Consider the following 13,967-nt stretch of genomic DNA (forward strand, 5'->3'; position numbering starts at 1 on the left):
TTAGGAGGAGGGTCAGCAGGTGGAAGAAAAGGAGATGCCAGCTTCCTTCCCAGCTCTGATTGCTGACTGTTTCATCTGTCTCCTCAGGATTTCCTCTCTCTCCTCAGATTGGCCCCACTCCCCAGAAATAGGATTTCTGCCTGTTCTCAGAGGCTCTGTTCTCAAAGTGCTGAAGTGGTCCTTGGCATCTCCCCTGCTTCCTTCATTACCTGGCTGCACGAATGTCAGCAAGGACTCTGAAGAGAGGCTGGGCTAATTTGAGAAATGGATGCTGCCCAAAGGGAAAAAGAAACACACCAAACCAAATTAAAAGAGACAAAGGGAAAAGGAACCATTAGTTTTCAAACTCAGTTCCTAACGGGGTCAAGCTGGATTCCTCTAGCTCCCAGAAAGACACAGAAATAGGGCTGAGGGCACCATCAGCATGTCTGTCTTCATGTCCAGGACACTGCTGTCACAGGCAAACATGGCCCATAACCGCACTAGTGCATTTGTCATGTTGTTGTCACTTGCTGGGATTTGTGTGCTGACTGCACTGTGGGATTGCTGCTTGCTGTCCAAAGGATTTGTTCTTTTCAGGAAACAACATGCTTATTCAATTTCCTCTTTACTACAGACATGGGCTATATTAGAGACCAAAAGAGATGTGGGACATAAGCCATCCCTCAAGAAACTCCCAACAGCTCTGAAAAATATTGGTCCCCTGTGTTGCTGTCACTGGACACACAGGATTTCAGCAGCAAGCCAGGAGCAGGAAAACAAGCGGCAGAGTGCAGATGGACTCAGCTGTGGCTTGCAGGGAGAGCAGTGTCTACCTTGGCATCCCCTGCCCCTCCTGTGCTGGCTGGCATCTTCCTTGTCAGCAGGGACAGCCAGGGAAGTGGCCCAGTCAGCAACTCCCTGTCTGGCAGAAAAGCTGGCAGCAAACCTGCAGCGGTTCTCATCCGCTTGACCAGGCCAGTCAGCAAATGGGGCAGGAACAAATCCTGCTCATCTGTCCCTCTTTGGCTGGCAGAGAGCTCTAGGAGTGGGGCAGGAGGGACCAGCTGGGTCCCCTTGGATGCTCCCAGTCAGCGCCCACAGCGCCTCCTTCGCACAGAGCAATCTCAAACCGCTTGGCAGGGCCTGCTTTTGTTGGGTTCTTCAAGCCCCATTGCAGGCCTCTGTCCCTGGCATTGCAATGCTTCAGTTCCTTTGCTACCAGGTAAAACTGAAGACACTACCCAAGTGCAAAAGCGGGCCGCAGAAATGATCAGAAGGTGGGAGTTCTCCTCTGTGGAATGGCTATGAGAATTGGGCTTCAGCAGTCCCTTCCAACCTCAACTAGTCTAGGATCCTACTTAGTTTTCATTTGAAAACCCTGACAGGAACAGCTGTTTTGCCTGCAGCTGCTTTGCATTGTACCTGCAGAAGTTCCTCAGCAGAGCTTCGCCTCTCCTCGTCCATCTGCAGGCAGCAGCCCAGAAACTCACACAAGGCAGAGTTTAGCCTGAGCTGGGGCAGCTCTGGTGTCCCTTGTGTGCTTATCAGATATTTAGCCTGAAGGAAAAGGAAACACAAGTCTGTACCTGGTTCTTCCATAACTTTACCTGCTCACCTAGACCCCATTTTTTAAGCTCCAGTCTGCAGTGGCAATTTCTTGCCAAGCGGATGGTTAGAGATGAGGAGTCTCTACCAAAAGAAGAAAGGCCCCAGAGCAGCCCCAGCTATTCCAACATGCAGCACATCTTGCCTTGAAAAGGGCCCCAGGGACACTTTTAGCGGTGGGTCTCGGTGGAACTAGTTCAAGCTGTGGGAATGGGTGTTTGTCTAATGGAGACTGATAAGAAGGACACTGGTATCCGAGCATACTTGCACCTTACCCTGCCGGGGGTTTCCTGCATATAAGGAGGCTCTCCTTTTGACATTTCTAGTCCAACAATGCCGAGGGACCAGATGTCCACTTTGGGGCCGTATGGCTCTCCTCTCACCACCTCAGGAGCCATCCAGCAAAGGGTCCCAACCGTTGACCTCCTTTTGCTCCGCCCAGGGGTGAGCAGAGCACGCTGTATTGGTTTGAAAACAAACCAGTGAGAGATCACAAGTTAAGATTAAAATTAAAAATAAGTGAAATAATACAAGGAAAAACACTGACAAAGTCAGATACAACCTAACACTCTGTTAGGGTGGTAGTAGCAGTCTAACTGAAGTAGTTCAGTTGAAGCGGTGATCCTATGAAGGTTTAGTTTCTAGCTGAAGATCTAGTGGTGGCTCTTGTCCTCTTGGAACCCAGTAGACAGGGCTAGCTCAGGCAGTTCCAAGGCTAGGTTATATCTAGGTGGGAACACCTGGTTTCTTCTCTCTTGGGTAGAGCATCCCACAATGGGATGAGATAAGTTCATGAGTCACACGTGGGTCCTTGATGGCTCATTGCCTGTCATCCGGGGTGCGTCGTTAGCAGCTGATAATAGCTAAGGGATGGCCCATTGCCTGTCATCTGGAGTGGGTCATTAGCAGGTGAGAGCAGCTAACGGCCCACAGCTGGTGGTAATAGAATACTTAACTACATCTATATTGCAACTTAGGACATTATCTACCTCTTATTTTATTACCATCTACAGAGTTCCTCACTTAAGATAAGGTTTTTTTGTGGTACACAACGGGTTTCTCCATTTGCCTTTATCACTCACTAAGTATAACCAGGTTTTTGGGCAAAAACCACTCTACGGATGGGTTTGCCTTTTTCTGAGGTGGGACTAATTTAAACAGTCTTTCTTAAAAAATTCTTACGTGTACTACAGGGACTTTATCTCTATCCACTGTGTGTAAAGGTTTGGACTCGGCAGGATCGGCTCGATTGATAGAACTCCTTGTGTTAACTATCTAGGTGGCTTTTGCTAAGTTCAGTTCCTAATTTTTGAAGGTTTTCTCGCTAAGTGCCTTCAAAGTTGTCTTAAGTATTTCGTTGTACCATTCAACTTTTCCAGCAGCTGGTGCATGATAGGGGATGTGGTATACCCATTCAATTTCATGTTCTCTAGCCCAGGTGTTTATGAGGCCATTCTTGAAATGGGTTCTATTGTCAGACTCGATTCTCTCAGGGGTACCATGTCTCCACAGGACTTGCTTTTCCAGACCCAAGATGGTGTTCCGGGCAGTAGCATGAGGCACAGGGTAGGTCTCTAACCATCCTGTGGTTGCTTCTACCATGGTCAACACGTAGCGCTTTCCTTGGCGGGTTTGGGAAAGTGTGATGTAGTCAACTTGCCATACTTCCCCATACCTGTACTTTGACCATCGTCTACCATACCACAGAGGCTTCACTCGCTTGGCTTGTTTGATTGCAGCACAAGTCTCACAGCTGTGGATGACCTGTGAGATGTTGTCTATGGTCAAGTCTACCCCTCGGTTACGAGCCCACTTGTATGTCGCATCTCTCCCTTGATGACCAGAGGCATCATGGGCTCAACGAGCTAGAAATAATTCTCCTTTGTGCTGCCAGTCTAGATCTACCTGTGATACTTCTACCTTGGCAGTTCGGTCTACCTGCTCGTTGTTACGATGCTCTTTATTAGCTCGACTCTTGGGTACATGTGCATCCACGTGTTGAACTTTCACGGTTAGCTTTTCTGCCCGGGCGGCGATGTCCTGCCAAATCTCAGCGGCTCAGATGGGTTTTCCTCTGCGCTGCTAGTTAGCCTTTTTCCAGCGATCTAACCATCCCCACAGTGCATTGGCTATTATCTAGGAGTCGGTGTAGAGATAAAGCTTTGGCCATTTCTTTCGTTTGGCAGTATCTAAAGCCAGTTGGATGGCTTTAAGCTCTGCGACCTGGCTCGATCCACCTTGTTTCTCAGTAGCTTGTACAGCTTGTCGTGTGGGGCTCTATACTGCAGCTTTCCATTTCCGATCTGCACTTACAATTTGGTAGGAACCATCGGTGAAGAGGGCATAGCGTCTTTTACTCTCTGGCAGTTCATTATACGGGGGTGCTTCCTCGGCACGTGCTACTTGCTCTTCTGCATCTTCTGAAGATAATTTAAAAGTCTCACTTTCAGGCCAGTTTGTTATAATTTCTAGAATCTCAGGGCGATTTGGGTTTCCAATACGGGCGCGCTGTGTGATGAGGGCAATTCATTTGCTCCACGTGGCATCAGTGGCATGGTGGGTAGAGGGAACCCTTCCCTTGAACATCCACCCTAGCGCTGGCAGTCGGGGTGCAAGGAGAAGTTGTGTTTCTGTGCCGATCATTTTTGAGGCGGCTTGGACTTTTTTGTAAGCTGCTAAGATTTCTTTCTCGGTGGGAGTGTAGTTGACTTTAGACTCTCTGTAACTTCGACTCTAGAATTTCAGTGGTCGACCTCGGGTCTCGCCAGGCACCTTTTGCCAAAGGCTCCAGGATAGACCATGGCTCCCGGCTGCAGAGTAAAGCACATTCTTTACCTCTGGTCTTGTCTTGACTGGTCTCAGGGCTACCGCATGAGCGATTTCCTGTTTGATCTGGGTGAAGGCTTGCTGCTGTTCAGGGCTCTAGTGGAAATCGTTCTTCTTGTGGGTTATGAGGTAGAGAGGACTCACGATCTGGCTGTACTTAGGGATGTGCATTTTCTAAAAGCTTACGGCGCCTAGGAAAGCTTGCGTCTCTTTTTTGTTGGTTGGTGGAGACATCGCGATGATCTTATTGATGACTTTAGAAGGAATCTGACGCCGTCCGTCTTGCCACTTTACTCCCAGGAACTGGATCTCTCGGGCAGGTCTCTTGACTTTGCTCTTCTTGATGGTGAAACTGGCTTCCAGGAGAATTTTGATGATTTTCCTTCCTTTTTCAAATACTTCCGTTGCTGTGTCCCTCTACACAATGATGTTATCAATATACTGCAGATGTTCTGGAGCTTTACCCTTTTTCAGTGCAGCCTGGATTAGTTTATGGCAGATGGTGGGACTGTGCTTCTACTCCTGGGGCAGTCGGTTCTATGTGTACTGCACACCTCTACAGGTGAAAGCAAACTGAGGCTTGCACTCTGCTGCCAGAGGAATGGAGAAAAAGGCATTGGCAATGTCGATGGTCGCATACTACTTTGCTGCCTTGGATTTTAGCTCGTACTGAAGTTTTAACATGTCCCATACAGCAGCACTCAGTGGTGGTGTGACTTCATTCAGGCTACGGTAATCCACTGTCAGTCTCCATTCTTCACTGGACTTACGCACCGGCTATATAGGGCTGTTAAAGGGTGAGTGAGCCTTGCTGACCACCCCTTGGCTCTCCAGTTCTCGAATCATCTTATGGATGGGGGCCACAGAGTCTCTGTCAGTGCGGTATTGCCGGCGGTGCACTGTTGCTGTAGCAATTGGTACTTGCTGTTCTTCAATTCTCAGTAGTCCTACAGCAGACGGGTTATCTGAGAGACCAGGCAGGGTATTCAGTTGTCTTATGTCTTCCGTCTCTACGGCTGCTATCTTAAAAGCCCAGCGATGTCCCTTTGGGTCTTTGAAATATCCACTCCTGAGATAGTCTATGCCGAGGATGCATGGGGCGTCTGGACTAGTCACAATGGGGTGTTTCTGCCACTCGTTCCCAGTTAAACTCACTTCAGCTTCTAGTACAGTCAGCTGCTGGGATCCTCCTGTCACCCCAGAAATAGAAATGGATTCGGTCCCCACATACCTGGATGGCATCAGGGTGCACTGAGCGCCGGTATTAACCAAAGCCGTGTATCTTTGTGGGTCAGATGTGCCAGGCTATCGGATCTAAACAGTTCAATAGATCCGGTTATCTCTTTCTTCTACTTGGCTAGAGGCAGGGTTCCTCTAATCCTGTTTTTGGTGCGTGGTGCTCTTCTCCCGTAAATGTGTTCTTGAGGTTCTTTCAAGAGGATCAGTCATATTATCTTTTCCATTCTGTCGGGGGTTCTGTCTACAAGAGACTGGGGCAGTGTTGTACCTAGATGAGCCTTCTGAAGTGGATGTTTTTGTTTTCAATTCACGTACCCGGGCTGCTAAGGAGGAGGTGGGTTTTCTATCTCACTTTCTCATGTTTTCCCCATGCTCCTGAAGGAAAAACCAGAGGTCACGTCGTGGAGTTTGTCTTCTTTCCCTGGCTGGGGGACGTCTGCTCTTGATGGCAGAGACTCGGGTTGGTTTCGGTGTGACATGGAAAAATCCTTTTTTGAACTCTTTCCTTAGTTTCTGGAGGCTCTCTTCAATCAAGCTCCGGACTTGCTCGGCCAGGTTTGTTTCCACTGATGAGACTTGAGTGCGTAGTGGAGCGGTGACAGTGTCCTCATAAATTCTCAGTTTGTTTGTTAACACGCCCACCTGGTCTTCGCCTTGCCTCCACTGCAGTGTTGCCAGGTAACGAGAGTATATCTCTGGTCTGAGCCGTGCGAATCTTAGCCACATTTGTGAAGTGCACTGGACATTATCTGGGTTCTTGGGGAATTTCTCGTTGTTTGAGAAAATGATTTCTAGCACGGCCAATTCTCTTAGGCATCGGATACCTTGTTCTATTGTGTTCCATTTTTTTTGGTGCATCTGGAGGTCTTCTTTGCAGAGGTATCTGTCCCGTACACTCGCCAGCAATCGCCGCCAGAGGCTGAGAGTTTCTTGGGTTTTCCCAATCCCCTGGTCAATAACCACATCCTGGGACAGGGATCTCAGTTGCTTGGCCTCACTTCTGTCCAGAATGGTGTCATTAGCGGCGGCATCCCAGATGCGGAGCAGCCAGGTTAAGATGGACTCATTTGCTTGCCGGGTGAATTCCCTCCGTAGGTCACGCAGCTCCCCCAGGGATAGAGAGCGAGTGATGATCTCCGGCTCTGTCTCTTCTGCTGGGTGAGATGGTCTTGCCGCATCCTCGTCAGTCGCTATGCGGACTGATTTGTTCTTTGATTTCTTTTTTTGGACGGGGGCAACTGCTACCGGCTTCAACTGTTCTGATTTGGTGATGGTCTGTGTTGAGACGTCAACTGCTCTTTTGGTTCTTTTCCTCTTGCCTGCTGATTTGCTTCGTTTCTCTTCCTCAAGAAGACAAAGTATTGTTCTGTTTTTCAGCATGAGGTACACGGTGCTGGTCGCAGAGAAAAAAGAAAACAGAACTAACAGGAAGATTATGCCATCTTTAGCATCCAGAGAGAACTCAATATTGTCAAAGACGGCTGTGCCCGGCCTGAAATGCTGGAAGAAACCGCTCTCTCTTCCTAGCCCCAGAGGGTGGGTGCGATTGCTGAGGAGGTCTCAGACGGAGCAGTTTAGGTTAGGCTAGGCAGACAAGGTCGAGTATATATAACGAATGGTGTTCACTGCTTCACAGGTTACTATGCAATAGGCATAATAAACCAATAGAGCAATTTTCATGCCATGCCCTGATCGTAACAAGAGCAATACGACCGGCAGATAGTTTCCCATTTGAGGAAAGATATAGAGAGCGAGATAAAGCACCCATATAGATAAGCTGAGCATCATGGTGATAGGATTTCTGAGTTTTCCCAGGTCGTGCCCCATGTTGGGCGCCAAAATATGTATCGGTTTGAAAACAAACCAGTGGGAGATCACAAGTTAAGATTAAAATTAAAAATAAGTGAAATAATACAAGGAAAAACACTGACAAAGTCAGATACAACCTAACACTCTGTTAGGGTGGTAGTAGCAGTCTAACTGAAGTAGTCCAGTTGAAGCGGTGATCCTGTGAAGGTTTAGTTTCTAGCTGAAGATCTAGTGGTGGCTCTTGTCCTCTTGGAACCCAGTAGACAGGGCTAGCTCAGGCAGTTCCAAGGCTAGGTTATATCCAGGTGGGAACACCTGGTTTCTCTCTCCTGGGCAGAGCATCCCACAATGGGATGAGATAAGTTCATGAGTCACACGGTGGGTCCCTGATGGCTCATTGCCTGTCATCCTGGGTGGGTCGTTAGCAGCTGAAAATAGCTAACGGATGGCCCATTGCCTGTCATCTGGAGTGGGTCATTAGCAGGTGAGAGCAGCTAATGGCCCACAGCTGGTGGTAATAGAATACTTAACTACATCTATATTGCAACCTAGGACAGACGCCAAAATCAGCTGAGGAGAAAAACAAATGCTGCTTCAGGTAGGAAACCAAGGAAAAGAGTTCCTCACTCTAAGTCTCAGAATGCAGTACTGATTCTAGCTGGAAAAGCGGCTGTGCTCTCTTTCCTCAGGGCTGCAGCCAAAGAAATCAGGAATTTTCTTCTGAAGAAAACCCACACATTTCCCACCGTGGCTTGTCCTCATTCACCTGAAGGTTTGCGCTGTAACTCCCTCCCTCTGGAAGGAGCACACGCAAACCTAAGGTACTCTTGATACCTTCTTCCTCTCTAGAGGAGGTATAAGCACCTTGCAGCTGTGCCCTCAGCTTGCACGAGTGTGCGGTCCGTGCACTCTCACGAGCACCACTGCTGGGCACCTGGCAGCCGCTCAAAAGCAGCCCCACACCGCCTCCCCGGAGTGCTGCGCCTGACCGAGAATACCCACCCAACTTGACAGATCCATTCCGGCCCAGAAGAATGTTCTCACTTTTGATGTCTCTGTGGATCACGTAGTTGGCATGAAGGAAAGCCAGTCCTTTCAGGCACTGAGAAAGGAAAAAGGAATAGGAGGCCAAAAGTTAGCCTGATCTGATTTCATCACACACAAAAGGAAACTGCTCCTGAAGATCTGCAGATCTCACACGATCGGTGAGTGCTTTTGGCAAGAGGAAGAGCTTGCTGCGGCAACACCAGGAGAGCAGTCTTTTTCAAAGTGAAGGCATATTAGCTGTTGAGGGGGAAGCATCAGTCTTTGCTCGTGACTGTCCCCTGCAAAGCCAGTCAAATGACTGCTGCTGCAGCGGATGTGCTCTCCCCATCCAGAGGACAAACAACGGTTTGCCAAAAGGTCCCTGCCTTCAGTAGCAAGTGGATCACTGTCGGGTGGGAGACTGAAGGACAAGGATTATATGGCTGCTTCGACAGCAGACTTGGAAGTAACTCATTTGTCAGCTTTCAGCAGCAAGCACCACGGCTTGGGTGCCAAGCCATCCTTTGAAGCTGGGAACTGTGAGAGATGAGTCTCTGTTTGGCTTTGCAGCTGGTTTGAACAGCACCTTTGTGCTTCCAGGCAAAGAATGCGATGCTGAAATGTTCTGAGCAAAGGCTTAGAGAGGCAAAGTGGAGAAGTGAAAAACAAAAAAGAGACAGAGAGCACAACAATGGTAGATAAGAATGAAGAATAGACTATAGTAAGGGCAGGGACACTGGCAGGCACTTCACTCCAGATGCTCTTTCTTCCCTGAAGCATAAGAGCAACACAGAAAGAAAGCCCTGAACATGGAATCGCTCCTGTTCTTAGCACCTGTCTCAAAGGACAAGCCTGGCCAAGCCATCCGAAGCACAAGCAGGATCCCTTACCTCCCGGAGGACAGTTGCTGTGGGTCCTACAGGCATCCTTATCCTGCTGACCACCTCAGCTAAAGAGCCTGCATCCATGTACTCCAACACCAGCCAAAGATTCTCACGGACAAAGAAGCTGGAAGAGGGAAGCAACAGCGTGGAGCTGAATGTGCATAGCTAAATTGCCATATGGAAAAAGAGACTACGGTTGAGTAGTAGTTTTGTTCCCAGGGCACTTGTAAATGAAGACGGAATCCAACAAAGAGACATTCTGCCTAGGCTAGCCAGTGCTTGCAGTCCGTGCCATCTAAATGAGGAAGGCACATGGGTAGAAAACGAGACAGCTTAGGTGGCAAGCAGGGGAAAAAGGCAGTTTTGTGACAGCAAAGGTCAATCTGGAACCAGACACATGCCAGCAGCTGCCTCATTGCCTTTAAACACAAATTCCACCGTTAACTCCAGGAACAAGGAAACAGTTTTCACACCTCTTATCCAGGGCAGGAAGGTGTGCAGCACTGGGGACACCCTTTGGAAAACCTTGCATAAAATAGTCAAAAAGAGGAAAACCAATTTCAAACCTGGCAAATTATGTGTCTCCCAGCCTAGTCTTTTGGCAGCCGAGTCAATGGAAATAGTTGGAACAGTGGAAGGGAAATAATTTCCACTATGCTTTCTCAGCACTTCTCCTCCAATGCTCAGAGAATATCAAGTCCCAAACCCACAAAACAACATGCAGTGAGTGAACATACAGGCTGCTGGCTTCCGAAGAGAGCCAGGTTTCTGAGAACAATCTTCAAACTATCTATTGCAGGAACCATTAAAGCAGACAAAATGCAATCTCCTCCCATGCATCATACAGGAGTGGATTGATATTAATAGAACAACCTACTTTCTGCCTGTGAGTAAACAGCTTTTAAACCTTTGTCTTGAAAGCATGTAAATGAACATTTGAAGAATAGTACCAGAACTGCTTACCTGTCTAGGTAGGTAACCATATTGCGGTTCTTCCATTTCTTCATGACCAGGATTTCTTTTAACACATCCCTGCATCTCTGGTCCTTGAGATCAATTTCCTTTATGGCCACCTACAATGACATTGGAAGCCATTAGTAAGAGACATTACAAGAGCCTTTTTCTCCACTTGCTCCTGGGCCAGGATGCCTTGTCACCTCGGTAAAAAGGGACACTAAACTATCAACCACAAAGCGCCAACAACCCTCTCTGCACACACAGACTTCTCCAATGGCCTTTGTTTATCACTGTTATTATCAATTACACACACTTTGCAAGCCAAAATCAATTTTGCTGCTGTGAAAATATGTCAAAAGTGCAGAAAATACATTAGCATTTCTAGGGGCTTTGACCAGCATTTCAGAAACTGCTGCCATTCTTGACTGCACGCCAACGTAAACACACACATCCGTTACAGAGAAAATTGCTGTCCAAAGAACTCCAAGGTGACTCAAAAAACCCCAAATAATACAGTTCTAGCACCTCCTAACTTCTTCAGTTTGGGTTTTACAACAATGAAGAACATTCTTCAGCACGGTTTAGACTTGTAATTATTTTCTGGGTTTAAAAATGACTAATCCTGTCTGTGGCATACTACGCATACACCCCAGGTTATAGGCAGGGCTTAGGGCTTTCAGACGCCTCGTAGACCTCCCTCTAAGAGCAGTTCCTGAGCGCAGCACTGCAGGTGGCTAAGGAGCTACTAGGACGATTGAGTTGCATTGTTTTGCAGCTGCCTCTAGCTGCCTTTGCAGCTATGACCGGTGGCTCAAAGCTCCGGCCACAGATCACACCAGACGGGAAAGCACTCAAGAGCTGCAAAATCTGCGTGGGCTGTTGGCACTTACCGCTTGTCCTGTGGCAGCATCGAAGGCCTTATACACTTTTCCAAAAGCCCTAGAAACAGAGCAGCAGTGAGAACAGAGGACTTGTTCAATGCTGAGGAGCGAAAGACAGCCCAGGCAGGAGCTCTCTGCTGCCCTGGAATGTCTCTAAAACACTGGGGTTCATCTGCTCTTCAGCCAATAGCACAGCAGGCCAGGAGCCCTCTGCCATGCAGCGTGTCCAAGAGAAAAGTTGATTCCAGCAGGAAGAAACAGGGCTGCTTCCAATCTCAAATGTACACACGACGTTACGTATTTGGGAGTTTTTCTCGCCTTTTCCTTTTGGTGTCTGTGCGTGTGTCGTGTCTTTCCAGGCAATGAAACACACAGTCCTGCTTGGCCTTCTCAATCAATCTCTTTTGACTCTATCTGCCAAACTTAGGCAACATCACACGGCCTTCCTTATTGTCCTGACCACTGAGTATTGTTTTCAGCACAGTATTGGAAAGAAGTGTTACTGAGAGCTGTTATCTGACAGCTATCAGGTGGGAATCTGCTCTCGCAATTTTTTTCCTTCATTGGAGTGGCTAAATTACTTTGAATCGCACAAAACCCACGTCTCCTAAGAAAATAAGCAAACGGGTGCCACACACTGGAGGGACAGGAGGGCTTCCAGGTCCTGCTCCTCGAGGGAGGCAGGACATTGTCAGCATCGAGTTGTCTTTGACGATGCCTCGTGATCAGTACTGAGACAGGAGCAACCTAAAGGCAGTGTCTGAAGATGCTTGCGGCTTGCCTGACTTCCCACTTGATGTTCCACCAGCAAAATACCTGGCCCATGGCTCTGCAGAAGTAAGCGTGGCTGCACTCACCCCCTGCCAATATGGAGCCATCCAGTGTACTTCTTCTTTGGATCTCCCTTGCTCACAACACTCCCTGAAAGAAACAAAATGCAAGATGCAAACTTCAAAACAGAGATACAGACTCCCAGGAGATGTGAAACTCAGCTCGTCTCTCTGGGAGTCTGAGCAATTTCTGGTCATTCGGATAACAATAACAGCAACAAGAACAGCAACAACAGCAGCCCCAGCAAGACAGGCAGCTCTGTAGCACACATGGCCTGCACAGAGCCTGATTTGCCACACTCCTTTGAAGGGTTACCTTGAGGGGAAACTAAGGCCATGGAGAAGCCATCAGAGCAGACAGAGATCAGAAAAGAGCAGGAACCAAGGCAAGTGATGGTCATCTACAGACGTGAAGGAGAGCTGAAAACCATGACCCTCCATTTCCTTGGGAATAAACACTCTCTTGTGACATTCAACCAAAGGTTTCCAAATACTTCCAAAGACTAAATGCACCTTGGGATCTGGGATGGATTTTAATAAACAGCTGCTTTTTGCAGAAAAGAAAGAATATTGCAAAGTGAGTTCCAGACGAGGAGGGGATTTCTCCACCTGTCAGCAGTTTGTCTATAGAGCGCCTTTACACTTTCAGAGACCAGCAGCCCATGCTATGACCAAGAATGATGGGGCTGTAAGAATTAGGACCCTCCTCATTTATGAGCAGGCTAAGTTCTGAAGACGACCTTGCCCGTGCCCCAGTGGAAGAGCTACACTGCTTGCCTTCAGCCTGAGGCGCAGCAGTCACTGGCATTGGACTCGACCCCTCGAAGAATGCCCACATGTCCCATCTGCTGAAATCGGCACAGCCGAGACAGGTAACAAGGACAGCGCTGCTGCTCAGGTGTTGCCGTGACACAGACAGCTGCCCAAATGAGATGCTGATCCTTTCACAAGTCCAGGTGAAGCTGCAGCAATGGGGTGGCAGGTGAAATCTCACAGCTAAGGAAGGCTCCAGCCTCTGCAGTCACACCATCCATCAGTGGCAGAGCAGGTGTGACAAAAAGGTTGGGAAAACCCACGAACGGGCACTGACAACCACTGTGAAGAAGCCGTAGCCAGACCGAGTCCCATTACAAGCTCTTGACCCCACTCAAGCCAGAACTTGATTGTCTTTGAGTTCAGACCCGTGGAGGAGTGGATCAATTCACTCTTTGTCCCAACAACTGATGGCAGACAGAGTAAACCTGGCTCTTTTCTGGCCTGACTGGTTATTCTCTGACAACACTGCACCGGCAGCTATTGCGTGCAAGAAGCAACTCAGCTGGTTGCAGAATCACCAAGGCCTTGGTGTGCTTTCCTCGAGTATGATCTGGGCAGGGATTGAGGCTGATGCTTAGTATCCCAGGAGTATTTACTGGCTGGGCATTAGCCATGACAAAGTGCCTGGTATCGAAGGAATATGCAGCACAGGGGCTGCAGGCTTGCTCCTGAGAATTGCCTGCAGGGCAGTTTTATCTGACCATGCCACATAGATGTGTCTCTTTGATACTTCTTCCTAAGCATACAACTAAAATATCAAACAGTGATTGTAAAAAAATTATCCTTTTTTTCCTTCTTCTGGTGCACTTTGAAAACACCTCCCCCGCTCTGACTTTTTAGGGGTTGTTCTAAAACTATGCATATTTTACTTTTGATGAGTACTGAAAGGACTCTTCATGTCTTAGTAGTGGTTTCACCTGATGATCTCTAAAAGGAGGTGAGGCTAACCAAAAAGGTAGAAATCTTCTCAAAACACACTGTAGAAGTAATAGTAATGAATTAATGGTCAAAAAGAATGCCAATATGAAACCAGCGCCAGCGCCAATCAATTTCTCTGAAGTATTTTATCTCCAAGGGCTGCTCTCCAATGACAGCTGACATGTCAGGGGTCT

The 13,967-nt window shown here is 48.1% G+C and overlaps 1 protein-coding gene across 1 annotated transcript in view; it reads right to left on the reverse strand.

The window, feature by feature from the left end:
- Window positions 1–13,967, reverse strand: part of LOC146424513 (uncharacterized) — a 32,143-nt gene that overhangs the window by 2,365 nt on the left and 15,811 nt on the right. Inside the window, exons 9-15 of the mRNA XM_085043440.1 lie at window positions 11,219–11,362; window positions 10,335–10,444; window positions 9,378–9,495; window positions 8,464–8,563; window positions 8,017–8,031; window positions 1,863–2,044; window positions 1,405–1,539 (exon numbers count right to left, since the gene is read on the reverse strand). Coding sequence (XP_084899566.1) covers window positions 1,405–1,539; window positions 1,863–2,044; window positions 8,017–8,031; window positions 8,464–8,563; window positions 9,378–9,495; window positions 10,335–10,444; window positions 11,219–11,362 — 804 coding nt within the window. The remainder of the gene's footprint in view (window positions 1–1,404; window positions 1,540–1,862; window positions 2,045–8,016; window positions 8,032–8,463; window positions 8,564–9,377; window positions 9,496–10,334; window positions 10,445–11,218; window positions 11,363–13,967) is intronic.

Source organism: Lichenostomus cassidix, chromosome Z, assembly GCF_008360975.1.
Source record: "Lichenostomus cassidix isolate B80296 chromosome Z, HeHo_3.0, whole genome shotgun sequence".
In the NCBI taxonomy this organism is placed as follows: Eukaryota; Metazoa; Chordata; class Aves; order Passeriformes; family Meliphagidae; genus Lichenostomus; species Lichenostomus cassidix.